Source organism: Oncorhynchus masou, chromosome 8 (assembly GCF_036934945.1).
Source record: "Oncorhynchus masou masou isolate Uvic2021 chromosome 8, UVic_Omas_1.1, whole genome shotgun sequence".
NCBI classification, from domain to species: domain Eukaryota; kingdom Metazoa; phylum Chordata; class Actinopteri; order Salmoniformes; family Salmonidae; genus Oncorhynchus; species Oncorhynchus masou.
This window is the reverse complement of record NC_088219.1, coordinates 142619-157544: the sequence shown is the minus strand read 5'-3', so window position 1 is coordinate 157544 and position 14926 is coordinate 142619. Positions and strand designations below refer to the sequence as shown.

The window sequence follows — 14926 nt, the reverse complement described above, 5'->3', positions numbered from 1 at the left end:
CCCTATCCCATCCCATCCCATCCCAACCCTATCCCATCTTAACCCATCCCATCCCATCCTATCCCATCCCAACCCTATCCCATCCCATCCCATCTTAACCCTATCCCATCCCATCCCATCTTAACCCTATCCCATCCCATCCCATCTTAACCCTATCCCATCCCATCTTAACCCTATCCCATCTTAACCCTATCCCATCCCATCCCATCTTAACCCTATCCCATCCCATCCCATCTTAACCCTATCCCATCTTAACCCTATCCCATCCTAACCCTATCCCATCCTATCCCATCTCAACCCTATCCCATCCTAACCCTACCCCATCCTATCCCATCCTATCCCATCCCTATCCCATCCCAACCCTATCCCATCCTAACCCTATCCCATCCCTATCCCATCCCATCCCTATCCCATCCCAACCCTATCCCATCCTAACCCTATCCCAACCCTATCCCAACACTATCCCATCCCAACCCTATCCCATCCCAACCCTATCCCATCCCAACCCTATCCCATCCCAACCCTATCCCATCCCAACCCTATCCCATCCCATCCCTATCCCATCCCTATCCCATCCCATCCCTATCCCATCCCAACCCTATCCCATCCCTATCCCAACCCTATCCCATCCCAACCCTATCCCATCCCAACCCTATCCCATCCCAACCCTATCCCAACCCTATCCCATCCCAACCCTATCCCATCCCAACCCAACCCTATCCCATCCCAACACTATCCCATCCCAACCTATCCCATCCCAACCCCATCCCAATCCTAACCCATCCCATCCCTAACCCTATCCCATCCCAACCCAACCCTATCCCATCCCATCCCTATCCCATCTGAACCCTATCCCAACCCTATCCCATCCCAACCCTATCCCAACCCTATCCCATCAACCTATCCCATCCCAACCCTATCCCATCCCAACCCTATCCCATCCCAACACTATCCCATCCCAACCCTATCCCATCCCAACCCTATCCCATCCCAACCCAACCCTATCCCATCCCAACCCTATCCCATCCCAACCCTATCCCATCCCAACCCTATCCCATCCCAACACTATCCCATCCCAACCCTATCCCATCCCAACCCTATCCCATCCCAACCCTATCCCATCCCAACACTATCCCATCCCAACACTATCCCATCCCAACCCTATCCCATCCCAACCCTATCCCATCCCAACCCTATCCCATCCCAACCCTATCCCAACCCTATCCCATCCCAACCCTATCCCATCCCAACCCTATCCCATCCCAACCCTATCCCATCCCAACCCTATCCCATCCCAACCCTATCCCATCCCAACCCTATCCCATCCCAACCCTATCCCATCCCAACACTATCCCATCCCAACCCTATCCCATCCCAACCCTATCCCATCCCTATCCCAACCCTATCCCATCCCAACCCTCCCATCCCAACCCTATCCCATCCCAACCTTATCCCAACCCTATCCCATCCCAACCCTATCCCATCCCAATCCCAACCTATCCCTATCCTATCCCAACCCTATCCCATCCCAACCCTATCCCATCCCAACCCTATCCCATCCCATCCCTATCCCATCCCAACCCCTATCCATCCCAACACTATCCCAACCCTATCCCATCCCAACCCTATCCCAACCCTATCCCATCCCAACCCATCTTAACCCTATCCCATCCCAACCCTATCCCATCCCAACACTATCCCATCCCAACCCTATCCCAACCCTATCCATCTCAACCCTATCCCATCCCAACCCTATCCCACCCTATCCCAACACTAATCCCATCCCAACCCATCCCAACCCTATCCCATCCCAACCCTATCCCATCCCAACCCTATCCCATCCCAACCCTATCCCAACCCTATCCCATCCCAACCCTATCCCATCCCAACACTATCCCATCCCAACCCTATCCCATCCCAACACTATCCCATCCCAACACTATCCCAACCCTATCCCATCCCAACCCCATCCCAACCCTATCCCATCCCAACCCTATCCCATCCCAACCCTATCTTAACACTATCCCATCCCAACCCTATCCCATCCCTATCCCATCCCTATCCCATCCCAACCCTATCCCATCCCAACCCTATCCCAACCCTATCCCATCCTATCCCATCCCAACCCTATCCCCCTAACCCTATCCCATCCATCCCACCCTATCCCATCCCTATCCCATCCTATCCCATCCCAACCCTATCCCATCCCAACCCCATCCCAACCCTATCCCATCCTAACCCTATCCCATCCCATCCCATCCTATCCCATCCCAACCCTATCCCATCCCAACCCTATCCCAACCCTATCCCATCCTATCCCATCCCAACCCTATCCCATCCCAACCCTATCCCATCCCAACCCTATCCCATCCTATCCCATCCTATCCCATCCCAACCCTATCCCATCCCAACCCTATCCCATCCTATCCCATCCTATCCCATCCCAACCCTATCCCATCCCAACCCTATCCCAACCCTGTCCCATCCTAACCCTATCCCAACCCTATCCCATCCCTATCCCATCCCAACCCTATCCCATCCCAACCCTATCCCATCCCTATCCCATCCTATCCCATCCCAACCCTATCCCATCCCAACCCTATCCCAACCCTATCCCATCCTATCCCATCCCAACCCTATCCCATCCCAACCCTAACCCATCCCAACCCTATCCCATCCTATCCCATCCCATCCCATCCCATCCTATCCCATCCCAACCCTATCCCATCCCAACCCTATCCCAACCCTATCCCATCCCAACCCTATCCCATCCCAATCCTATCCCATCCCAACCCTATCCCAACCCTATCCCCATCCCTATCCCATCCTATCCCATCCCAACCCTATCCCATCCCAACCCTATCCCATCCTATCCCATCCCAACCCTATCCCATCCCAACCCTATCCCATCCCAACACTATCCCATCCCAACCCTATCCCAACCCTATCCCATCCCAACCCTATCCCATCCCAACCCTATCCCATCCCAACCCTATCCCATCCCAACCCTATCCCATCCCAACCCATCCCAACCCTATCCCATCCCAACCCTATCCCATCCCAACCCTATCCCATCCCAACCCTATCCCATCCCATCCCAACCCTATCCCATCCCAACCCTATCCCATCCCAACCTATCCCATCCCAACCCTATCCCATCAACCCTATCCCATCCCAATCCCAACCCTATCCCATCCCAACCCTATCCCATCCCAACCCTATCCCATCCCAACCCTATCCCATCCCAACCCTATCCCATCCTATCCCATCCCAACCCTATCCCATCCCAACCCTATCCCATCCCAACCCTATCCCATCCTATCCCATCCCAACCCTATCCCATCCCAACCCTATCCCATCCCAACCCTATCCCATCCCAACCCTATCCCAACCCTATCCCATCCCAACCCTATCCCATCCCAACCCTATCCCATCCTATCCCATCCCAACCCTATCCCATCCCAACCCTATCCCAACCCTATCCCATCCTAACCCTATCCCATCCTATCCCCTATCCCATCCCAACCCTATCCCTATCCCATCCCAACCCTATCCCATCCCAACCCTATCCCATCCCAACCCTATCCCTATCCTATCCCATCCCCCACCCTATCCCATCCCAACCCTATCCCATCCCAACCCTATCCCATCCTATCCCATCCTATCCCATCCCTATCCCATCCTATCCCATCCCAACCCTATCCCATCCCAATCCCAACCCAACCCTATCCCATCCTAACCCTATCCCATCCCTATCCCATCCTATCCCATCCCAACCCTATCCCATCCCAACCCTATCCCAACCCTATCCCATCCTAACCCTATCCCAACCCTATCCCATCCCTATCCCATCCCAACCCTATCCCATCCCAACCCTATCCCAACCCTATCCCATCCTATCCCATCCCAACCCTATCCCATCCCAACCCTATCCCAACCCTATCCCATCCCATCCCATCCTATCCCATCCCAACCCTATCCCATCCCAACCCTAACCCTATCCCAACCCTATCCCATCCTATCCCATCCCAACCCTATCCCATCCTATCCCATCCCCATCCCAACCCTACCCCATCCCAACCCTATCCCAACCCTATCCCATCCCAACCCTATCCCAACCCTATCCCATCCCAACCCTATCCCAACCCTATCCCATCCCTATCCTATCCCATCCCAACCCTATCCCATCCCATCCTATCCCCCTATCCCATCCCAACCCTATCCCATCCCAACCCTATCCCATCCCAACCCTATATCCCATCCCAACCCTATCCCATCCCAACCCTATCCCATCCCAACCCTATCCCATCCCAACCCTATCCCATCCCAACCCTATCCCATCCCAACCCTATCCCATCCCAACCCTATCCCAACCCTATCCCATCCCAACCCTATCCCATCCCAACCCTATCCCATCCCAACCCTATCCCATCCCAACCCTATCCCATCCCAACCCTATCCCATCCCAACCCTATCCCATCCCAACCCTATCCCATCCCAACCCTATCCCATCCCAACCCTATCCCCCTATCCCATCCCAACCCTATCCCATCCCATCCCATCCCAACCCTATCCCATCCTATCCCATCCTATCCCATCCCAACCCTATCCCATCCCACCCTATCCCATCCTATCCCACCCTATCCCATCCCAACCCTATCCCATCCCAACCCTATCCCATCCCAACCCAACCCTATCCCATCCCAACCCTATCCCAACCCTATCCCATCCCAACCCTATCCCATCCCAACCCTATCCCATCCTATCCCATCCCAACCCTATCCCATCCCAACCCTATCCCATCCTAACCCTATATCCCATCCCACCCTATCCCATCCCAACCCTATCCCATCCCAACCCTATCCCATCCTATCCCATCCTATCCCATCCCAACCCTATCCCATCCCAACCCTATCCCATCCCAACCCCCTATCCCATCCCAACCCTATCCCAACCCTATCCCATCCCAACCCTATCCCATCCCAACCCTATCCCCCAACCCTATCCCATCCCTATCCCATCCCAACCCTATCCCAACCCTATCCCATCCCAACCCATCCCATCCCTATCCCATCCCAACCCTATCCCATCCCAACCCTATCCCATCCCAACCCTATCCCAACCCTATCCCAACCCTATCCCATCCCAACCCTATCCCAACCCTATCCCATCCTATCCCATCCCAACCCTATCCCATCCCATCCCTATCCCAACCCTATCCCATCCTATCCCATCCCAACCCTATCCCATCCTATCCCATCCCATCCCAACCCCTATCCCATCCCAACCCTATCCCATCCTATCCAATCCTATCCCATCCCAACCCTATCCCATCCTAACCCTATCCCATCCCAACCCTATCCCATCCCAACCCTATCCCATCCTAACCCTATCCCATCCTAACCCTATCCCATCCCAACCCTATCCCATCCCAACCCTATCCCATCCCAACCCTATCCCATCCTAACCCTATCCCATCCTATCCCATCCCAACCCTATCCCATCCCAACCCTATCCCATCTAACCCTATCCCATCCCTATCCCATCCCAACCCTATCCCATCCCATCCCATCCCATCCTATCCCATCCCAACCCTATCCCATCCTAACCCTATCCCATCCTATCCTATCCCATCCTATCCCATCCCAACCCTATCCCATCCTAACCCTATCCCATCCTATCCCATCCTATCCCATCCCAACCCTATCCCATCCCAACCCTATCCCATCCCAACCCTATCCCATCCCAACCCTATCCCATCCTATCCCATCCCAACCCTATCCCAACCCTATCCCATCCCAACCCTATCCCATCCTAACCCTATCCCATCCCAACCCTATCCCATCCTAACCCTATCCCATCCCAACCCTATCCCCCAACCCTATCCCATCCCAACCCTATCCCATCCCAACCCTATCCCATCCCAACCCTATCCCATCCTAAATCCCCCTATCCATCCCAACCCTATCCCATCCCAACCCTATCCCATCCCAACCCTATCCCATCCCAACCCTATCCCATCCCAACCCTATCCCATCCTAACCCTATCCCATCCTATCCCATCCCAACCCTATCCCATCCCAACCCTATCCCATCCTAATCCCATCCTATCCCATCCCAACCCTATCCCAACCCTATCCCAATCCCAACCCTATCCCAACCCTATCCCAACCCTATCCCATCCCAACCCTATCCCAACCCTATCCCAACCCCCATCCCAACCCTATCCCATCCTATCCCATCCCAACCCTATCCCAACCCTATCCCTACCCCATCCTAACCCTATCCCATCCCAACCCTATCCCATCCTATGTTACCAAAACCTGTGATGTCTTGTCATCAGGTATATGATAATGCTCATCGCTAACATGATTGAATGTGATGTCATCGTTGACATGATTGAATGTGATGTTGTGACTTTGACGTGACTGAATGTGATATCGGGACTTCATCGTTGACGTGACTGATTGTGACGTCATTGTTGACATGATTGAATGTGATACATGCGATGCCATCGCGATATTAATAGGCTGCACGTTTCGTCACAATATCGTTGGACGCCCGACTAAGCGTTCTACTCTATGCATTGTCAATTGATGCTGATGAAAATTACAATATTGCCATCCATCTAAAGGAAATGTGACAACATGATGATGGCAAATTTCTTCCTACAAAATATTTGCCTACTTGAGCAATGTCATCGTATTTTCCAAATCACACTGGTGTAATTTGATGGAAACAGTCATTAGCCTCCATTCAGAATGACTGGGCACCACTTGACTTTCAGGCACCAATATGGCTGCCCCTGCAGCATCTGTAGAATAGTTATAACAATGGCATGACGTGACATAGGTGCAACCCATGAATTGATTGGACAGGGCCTTTTAATCTTAAGGTTGATCATACGCTGTTCTGTTATTTACTGTGTGTGTGTAGGTTTGACGTGGCCAGCATGATGTCGGTGACGTTAAGTTGTGACCATCGCGTGGTGGACGGAGCAGTGGGAGCTCAGTGGCTCGCAGAGTTCAGGAAGTTCCTGGAGAAGCCTGTCACCATGCTGCTCTGATTGGATAACACCCTCACCAGGCCACACTGGTTGGCTGGAGCTGTCGCCAAGCTGATTGGTGGAAACCGTTCATCATGTTTCTGTGATTGGCTGGCCCACCACAAGGACACTCCCCCTTAAAGGGGTGAGGCAGGACTCACTCCCCTCAGAATATAAGACACTTTTCCCTCTTCCTCTGTCTCTCGCCCTCCATAACTGTTGACATAGTTATTGACATAGTTACAGTTTAGTCCAGTGGCTGTGATGTCACTACAACATGTTGTTTATAAAGGTAACTGTTACAATTGGGAGAAGATTGTGTTTAAAGTTTTAAAAAAAGATGAGATTGGAGCTAAGAGTACGTTAGCAAAGAGAGAGACCTGAAGAGACACACAGACAAACACACACACACTAGCCCAGCCCCTCTGATCAGCCTGCTATGTAGAACCAATATAGTCACACACTTGCCCAGCCCCTCTGACCAGCCCGCTATGTAGAACCAGTATAGTCACACACTTGCCCAGCCCCTCTGATCAGCCTGCTATGTAGAACCAGTGTTGTTTATGTAAATACATTGACAGGAGGTCCACATCTCTGCTGGTTGTCTTCTCTCCATGGTAGGTAATTGAGCGATTGATGAATGTCACTGATTGGCCAGAGTTCAATCGCCTATAGCAGGTCTGAATCAGTCCCTGATTACAGAGGAAAGATGACAACTAGCCGTGCTGCTGACCTCCAGGTATGGTGCTGAGAACAGCTGATCTATCTTGTGATGCTCTATGATCAGCTGATCTATCTTGTGATGCTCTATGATCAGCTGATCTAGCTTGTAATGCTCTATGATCAGCTGATCTAGCTTGTGATGCTCTATGATCAGCTGATCTAGCTTGTGATGCTCTATGATCAGCTGATCTAGCTTGTGATGCTCTATGATCAGCTGATCTATCTTGTAATGCTCTATGATCAGCTGAGCTATCTTGTAATGCTCTATGATCAGCTGAGCTATCTTGTAATGCTCTATGATCAGCTGATCTATCTTGTAATGCTCTATGATCAGCTGATCTATCTTGTAATGCTCTATGATCAGCTGATCTATCTTGTAATGCTCTATGATCAGCTGATCTAGCTTGTGATGCTCTTTGATAGGGGTCTCCAACAGGTCCATCTACCAGTAGCTACCAGCCCACCTATGAGTAGTTCACCAAACAATTCTGAAGTACATGCAATTGTCAGTATCAGACACAGAAAGCTCCCAACTGCTATCTAAACAACACAACGTTGACATTATCCCACCCCTGGTTAGCGACTATTGGCTTCAAAAGCCAAACCTAACACAATATCTGGCAATTATTTTCCAGCAATATTGCCTCTGTCTGTGTGGTGTGCATGTTTTTCTATCACTCAGTGTGTAGCCAGTTGATATTTTAACCGTCTTGTGGTTTTACAGAAATACTTTCGCCAAAACCTTCTCAATTAAATGTTAACTGCAAAGTAGGCTTACCTGGCAGAAGCATATCATGAGTAAGTACGTAATTTGCATATGTTATTTGTTAACTCTGCCATGAACTGAGCAGCAGCAGTCCAGAACCATCACGAGATCAGCACATTAGATGGGACATTCCTCACTCCCCAGATTCACAATTAAAGGGCCAGATGCACAATTAAAGGGGAATTACACCCCAAAAAGTCTAAATTTGTTTGTTTTCTTCCAGATGCCCATAAAATGGCTTTGTGTGATTTAAGTATTGACATGGACTCAGAACATCCATTATGACACCTCCACTGTGGGGCTCTATAGGTCTTCTGATGTGATTTAATGACATTGACTCAGAACATCCATTATGACACCTCCACTGTGGGGCTCTATAGGTCTTCTGATGTGATTTAATGACATGGACTCAGAACATCCATTATGACACCTCCACTGTGGGGCTCTATAGGTCTTCTGATGTGATTTAATGACATTGACTCAGAACATCCATTATGACACCTCCACTGTGGGGCTCTATAGTAATATAATAATAATATATCCCATTTAGCAGACGCTTTTGTCCAAAGCGACTTACAAGTCGGCTGGGGCAACTACTTTTGCATATGAGTGGCCCCAGTGGGAATCGAACCCACGACGCTTGGCGTTGCAAGCGCCATGCTCTACCGACTGAGCCACACAGGACCATATAGGACCTATAGGTCTTCTGATGTGATTTAATGACATTGACTCAAAACCTAATGTCGTTGTTTCTCTATGAACAATTCTAACCATCATTTAGGAGAGAAAAAACCCAGATTTTATAGCCCCCCTTAGTTGTTTATGAATTAACTGTTATTTGACCAGGTATATTGACAGAACACAGTTCACTACTTTCTGAGTAGCAGTGAAGAGGAGAATGTGCCTACAGTGAGGGAAAAAAGTATTTGATCCGCTGCTGATTGTGTACGTTTGCCCACTGACAAAGAAATTATCAGTCTAATTTTAATGGTAGGTTTATTTGAACAGTGAGAGACAGAATAACAACAACAAAAATCCAGAAAAAACGATTATCAAAAATGTTATAAATTGATTTGCATTTTAATGAGGGGATCAAATTGTTTTTTCCCTCACTGTATTTGAAAGCTAGAAAGAAATGAGTAGCTGAAGGCATTTCTAGCTCTTATGCTAGAAAAGGTTGGAGACCCCTGCTCTATGATCAGCTAATCTAGGATGGGTGGAGTCTTCATTTACAGAGTGGGAGGGGCTTTATTTATGACATCACCCCCTGACTAAGCACTCGGCCAATCCCCTTCTTCCCCTGGACATGTTATTATTTTCTAACCTGTTAACAAACATTCTGAACAGGAAATGTTGTGTATTTACATGACATCATCTGAAAACAAGTGAAACGCACAAAGAAGTGAAGCTGGATGTACCGTTGCCATGGGAATTATTGCTGAATAAAGTGAGTCAAAATGAGCTACTATGGTGCTGTTGTGGAGAGTCCTATATCAATATATATATTAAAGCTCTGTTATATGTAATATATATATTATACACTGAACAAAAATATAAATGTGTTGATCCCATGTTTCATGAGCTGAAATAAAAGATCCCAGAGATGTTCCATACGCACAAGAAGCTTATTGCTCTAAAATGTTGTCCTCACACTTGTTTACGTCTCTGTTTGTGAGCATTTCTCCCTAGCCAAGATAATCCATCCACCTGACAGGTGTGGCATATCAAGAACCTAATTAAACTGCATGATCATTACACGTGCAGTTTTGCCATGCCACAGATGTCTCAAGTTTTGAGGGAGCATGTAGTTGGCATGCTGACTGCAGGAATGTCCACCAGAGTTGTTGCCAGATAATTGAATGTTCATTTCTCTACCATAAGCGTTCTCCAACATAATTTTAGAGAATTTGGCAGTACTTCAAACCAACCTCAACCGCAGACCACGTGTATGGCGTCGTGTGGGCAAGTGGTTGTGAACAGAGTGCCCCATGGTTGGTTTATAGTATGGGCAGGCATACGCTACGGACAACGAACACAATTGCATTTTATCGATGGCAATTTGAACGCACAGAGATACCATGACGAGATCCTGAGGCCTGACGTTGTGCCATTCATCCTCCTCCATCACCTCATGTTTCAGCATATTGCAGACCCCATGTCGCAAGGATCTGTACACAATTCCTGGAAGATGAAAATGTCCCGTATTGTCCATGGCCTTTAAACTCACCAGACATGTCACCCATTGAGCACGTTTGGGATGCTCTGGATTGACATGTATGACAGTGTTCCACTTCCTCCCATTATCCAGCAACTTCGCACAGCCATGGGGACAACATTCCACAGGCCACAATCAACAGCCTGATCAACTCGATGTGTCGGGCTGCATGAGGCAAATGGTGGTCACACCAGATAATGCTGTTTTCCCAGTCATGTGAAATCAAAAATTAGGGCCTAATGAATATATTTCAATTGACTGATTTCCTTATGTGAACTGTAACTCAGTAAAATCTTTGAAATTGTTGCATGTAAGGATTTTATATCATATAGTGCATTCGGAAAGTATTCAGACCCCTTGGCTTTTTCCAGATTTTGTTATGTTACAGCCTTATTCTAAAACAAATTAAATAATAACTTTTTTTTATCTAAATCTACACACAATACCCCATAATGTCAAACCGAAAAGTTATTTTGAAAATTTTGCAAACGTATTAAAAATATATGACAGGAACACCTTATTTTCATAAGTATTCAGACTATGAAACTTGAAATTGAGCTCAGGTGCATCCTGTTTCCATTGATCATCATTTTAGATGTTTCTACAACTTGATTGGAGACCACCTTTGGTAAATTCAATTGATTGAACATTATTTGGAAAGGCACACACCTGCATAGTGTAGAGGTCGACCGATTTTATAATTTTTCAACACCGATACTGATTATTGGAGGACCAAAAAAGCCGATACCAATTAATCAGCTGATTTATTTATTTATTTGTAATAATGTCAATACAACAATACTGAATGAACACTATATAATACATCAATAAAATCTATTTAGTCCCAAATAAATAATGGAACCTGTTCAATTTGGTTTAAATAATGCAAAAACAAAGTGTTGGAGAAGAAAGTAAAAGTGCAATATGTGCCATGTAAGAAAGCTAATGTTTAAGTTCCATGCTCAGAACATGAGAACATATGAAAGCCGGTTGTTCTTTTTAACATGAGTCTTCAATATTCCCACGTAAGAAGTTTTAGGTTGTAGTTGTTATATGAATTATAGGACTATTTCTTTCTATACCATTTGTATTTCATATACCTTTTGACTATTGGATGTTCTTATAGGCTCTTTAGTATTGCCAGTGTAACAGTATACCTTCCGTCCCTCTCCTGGGCTCGAACGAGGAACACATCGACAACAGCCACCCTCGAAGCAGCGTTACCCATGCAGAGCAAGGGGAACAACTATTCCAAGTCTCAGAGCGAGTGATGTATGAAATGCTATTAGCGCACACCCCGTTAACTAGCTACCCATTTCACACCAGCCTAATCTCGGGTTTTGATAGGCTTGAAGTCAAAAACAGCAGAGCTGCTGGAAAAGTGAAAGTCAGAAATAGCGATATAATATATGCCTTACCTTTGAAGATCTTCTTCTGTTGGCACTCCAATAGGTCCCAGTTACATTACAAATGTTCCCTTTGTTCGATAAAGTCCTAATGTATATCCATAAAAACTCAGTTCCATCAAAAATTCATACAAAATCAATCCCAAACGTTACTAATAAACTGGTCCAAACAAGTCAAACAACGTTTATAATCAAACCTTAGGTACCCTAATACGTAACTAATCGATCAAATTTAAGACGAAGAATTGTTATTGTCTTTACCGGAGATTAACAAAAAGAACGTGCACTCTTGACCATGCGCTTGGAAACACTACAGCCAAAATGGATGCCACATAGAAAATCTACAACTTCCCCCTAATTATTTTTTAAACCAGCCTGAAACACTTTCTCAAGACTGTTGACATCTAGTGGAAGCCCTAAGAACTGCAATCAGGGAGGATTTCGCCCTAGAATAGTGCCAGCCATTGGAATCGGTGTTATGCTGAATTGTTTTTTGGGTGGGATGGTTTGTCCTCGGGGTTTCGCCTGCCATTTCAGGTCTGTTATACTCACTTACATTACTTTAACAGTGGTAGAAACGTTAGTGTTTTCTATTCACATCTACCAATTATATGCATATCCTAGCTTCTGGGCCTGAGTAGCAGGCAATTTACTTTGGGCGCGCATTTCATCCGGATGTCAAAATACTGACCCCTAGGCCAAAGAGGTTTTCAACCAAATGTTCTATTGCTGATTCAACTTGTTAGCCAGGGTTCGTGAAGATAACCAAGAATTTACAACTTTCAGATGAGACTAAATAAGGTGACGATTAAATATTGACTGCTATTGAGGTAAAAGATTACCAGGTCTTTAAGTGTTTATTCAGAAGATAACACCTCAAAAAACATTATTTTGTGGTGCCCCGACTTTCCAGTTAATTATTTACCTGATTAGCTTAATCAGAGCAATCGGGAGAGAAGGGTCTTTGTCAGGGAGGTGACCAAGAACCCGATGGTCACTCTGACAGAGCTCTAGAGTTCCTCTATGGAGATTTGGAAAATGTTCCAGAAGGACAGCCATCTCTGCAGCAGTCCACCAATCAGACCTTTTATGGTAGAGTGGTCAGACGGAAGCTACTCCTCAGTAAAAGGCACATGACAGCCCGCTTGGAGTTTGCCAAAACTGCATCTCAGTGCAAGTCCCTGGTTCGAATCCAGGCTGCATCACATCCGGCTGTGATTGGGAGTCCCATAGGGTGACGCACAATTGACCCCGCGTTGGCCGGGGAAGGCCGTCATTATACAGTTGATGTCGGAAGTTTACATACACCTTAGCCAAATACATTTAAACTCAGTTTTTCATAATTCCTGACATTTATTTAAAATTCCCTTAAGTCAGTTAGGATCACCACTTTATTTTAAGAATGTGAAATATCAGAATAATAGTAGAGTGATTTATTTCAGTTTTTATTTCTTTCATCACATTCCCAGTGGGTCAGATGTTTATATACACTAAATTAGTATTTGGTAGCCTTGCCTGTGAGTATAACAGAATTGTTTAACTTGGGTCAAACGTTTCAGGTAGCCTTCCACCAGCTTCCCACAATACGTTGGGGGAATTTTGACCCATTCCTTCTGACAGAGCTGGTGTTACTGAGTCAGGTTTGTAGGCCTCCGTGCTCGCACACACTTTTTCAGTTCTGCCCACACATTTTCCGTCGGATTGAGGTTAGGGCTTTGTGATGGCCACTCCAATATCTTGACTTTGTTGTCCTTAAGCCATTTTGCCACAACTTTGGAAGTATGCTTGGTGTCATTGTCCATTTGGAAGACCCATTTTACACCAAGCTTTAACTTCCTGACTGATGTTGCTTCAATATATCTACATAATTTTCCTTTCACTTGATGCCATATATTTTGTGAAGTGCACCATTCCCTCCTTCAACAAAGCACCCCCACAACATGATGCTCTCACCCCCGTGCTTCACTGTTGGGATGGTGTTCTTCGGATTGCAAGCCTCCACCTTTTTCCTCCAAACATAACGATGGTCATTATGGCCAAACAGTTCTATTTTTGTTTCATCAGACCAGAGGACATTTCTCCAAAAGTACAATTCTTGTCCCCATGTGCAGTTGCAGACCATGTTTATACTTGCGTACAATTGTTTGGACAGATGAACGTGTTAGAGACAGAAGATCTAGCTGGTCTGTCATAATATAATAGAGACAGTAGACAGAGCTGGTCGATCGTAATTTAGGAAAGACAGCAGATGTAGCTGGTGTGTCATAATATAAAACGGACAGTAGATCGAGCCGGTCTGTCATAATATAATAGACACAGTAGACGTAGCTGGTCTGTCATAATCTATTAGAGACAGTAGATATAGCTGGTCTGTCAAAGGATGATAGAGACAGTAGATCGAGCTCGTCTGTCATAATATAGTAGAGACAGTAGATTTAGCTGGCCTGTTATATAATAGAGACAATAGATCTAGCTGGTCTGTCATGATGTAAAATGGAAAGTAGATCTAGCTGGTCTGCCATAATATAATAAAGACAGTAGATCTAGCTGGTGTGTCACAATAGAATTGAGACAGTAGATGTAGCTGGTCTGTCATAATATAATAGAGACAGTAGATCTAGCTGGTCTGTCATAATATAATAGAGACAGAAGATCTAGCTGGTCTGTCATAATATAATAGAGACAGTAGATCTAGCTGGTCTGTCATAATATAATAGAGACAGTAGATCTAGCTGGTCTGTCATAATATAATAGAGACAGTAGATCTAGCT

General features: G+C 46.6%; 1 protein-coding gene and 1 non-coding gene across 2 annotated transcripts in view; one reads left to right on the top strand and one right to left on the bottom strand.

The window, feature by feature from the left end:
* Positions 1-9995, top strand: part of LOC135543969 (dihydrolipoyllysine-residue acetyltransferase component of pyruvate dehydrogenase complex-like) — a 55338-nt gene extending 45343 nt beyond the window's left edge. Inside the window, exon 14 of the mRNA XM_064971280.1 lies at positions 6937-9995. Within this exon, the coding sequence (XP_064827352.1) occupies positions 6937-7066 (130 nt within the window). The 3' untranslated portion in view covers positions 7067-9995. The remainder of the gene's footprint in view (positions 1-6936) is intronic.
* Positions 9145-9220, bottom strand: trnaa-ugc (transfer RNA alanine (anticodon UGC)). The gene has a single exon. It is a non-coding gene; the product is annotated as a tRNA-Ala (tRNA).
* Positions 9996-14926: the final 4931 nt, after the last annotated feature.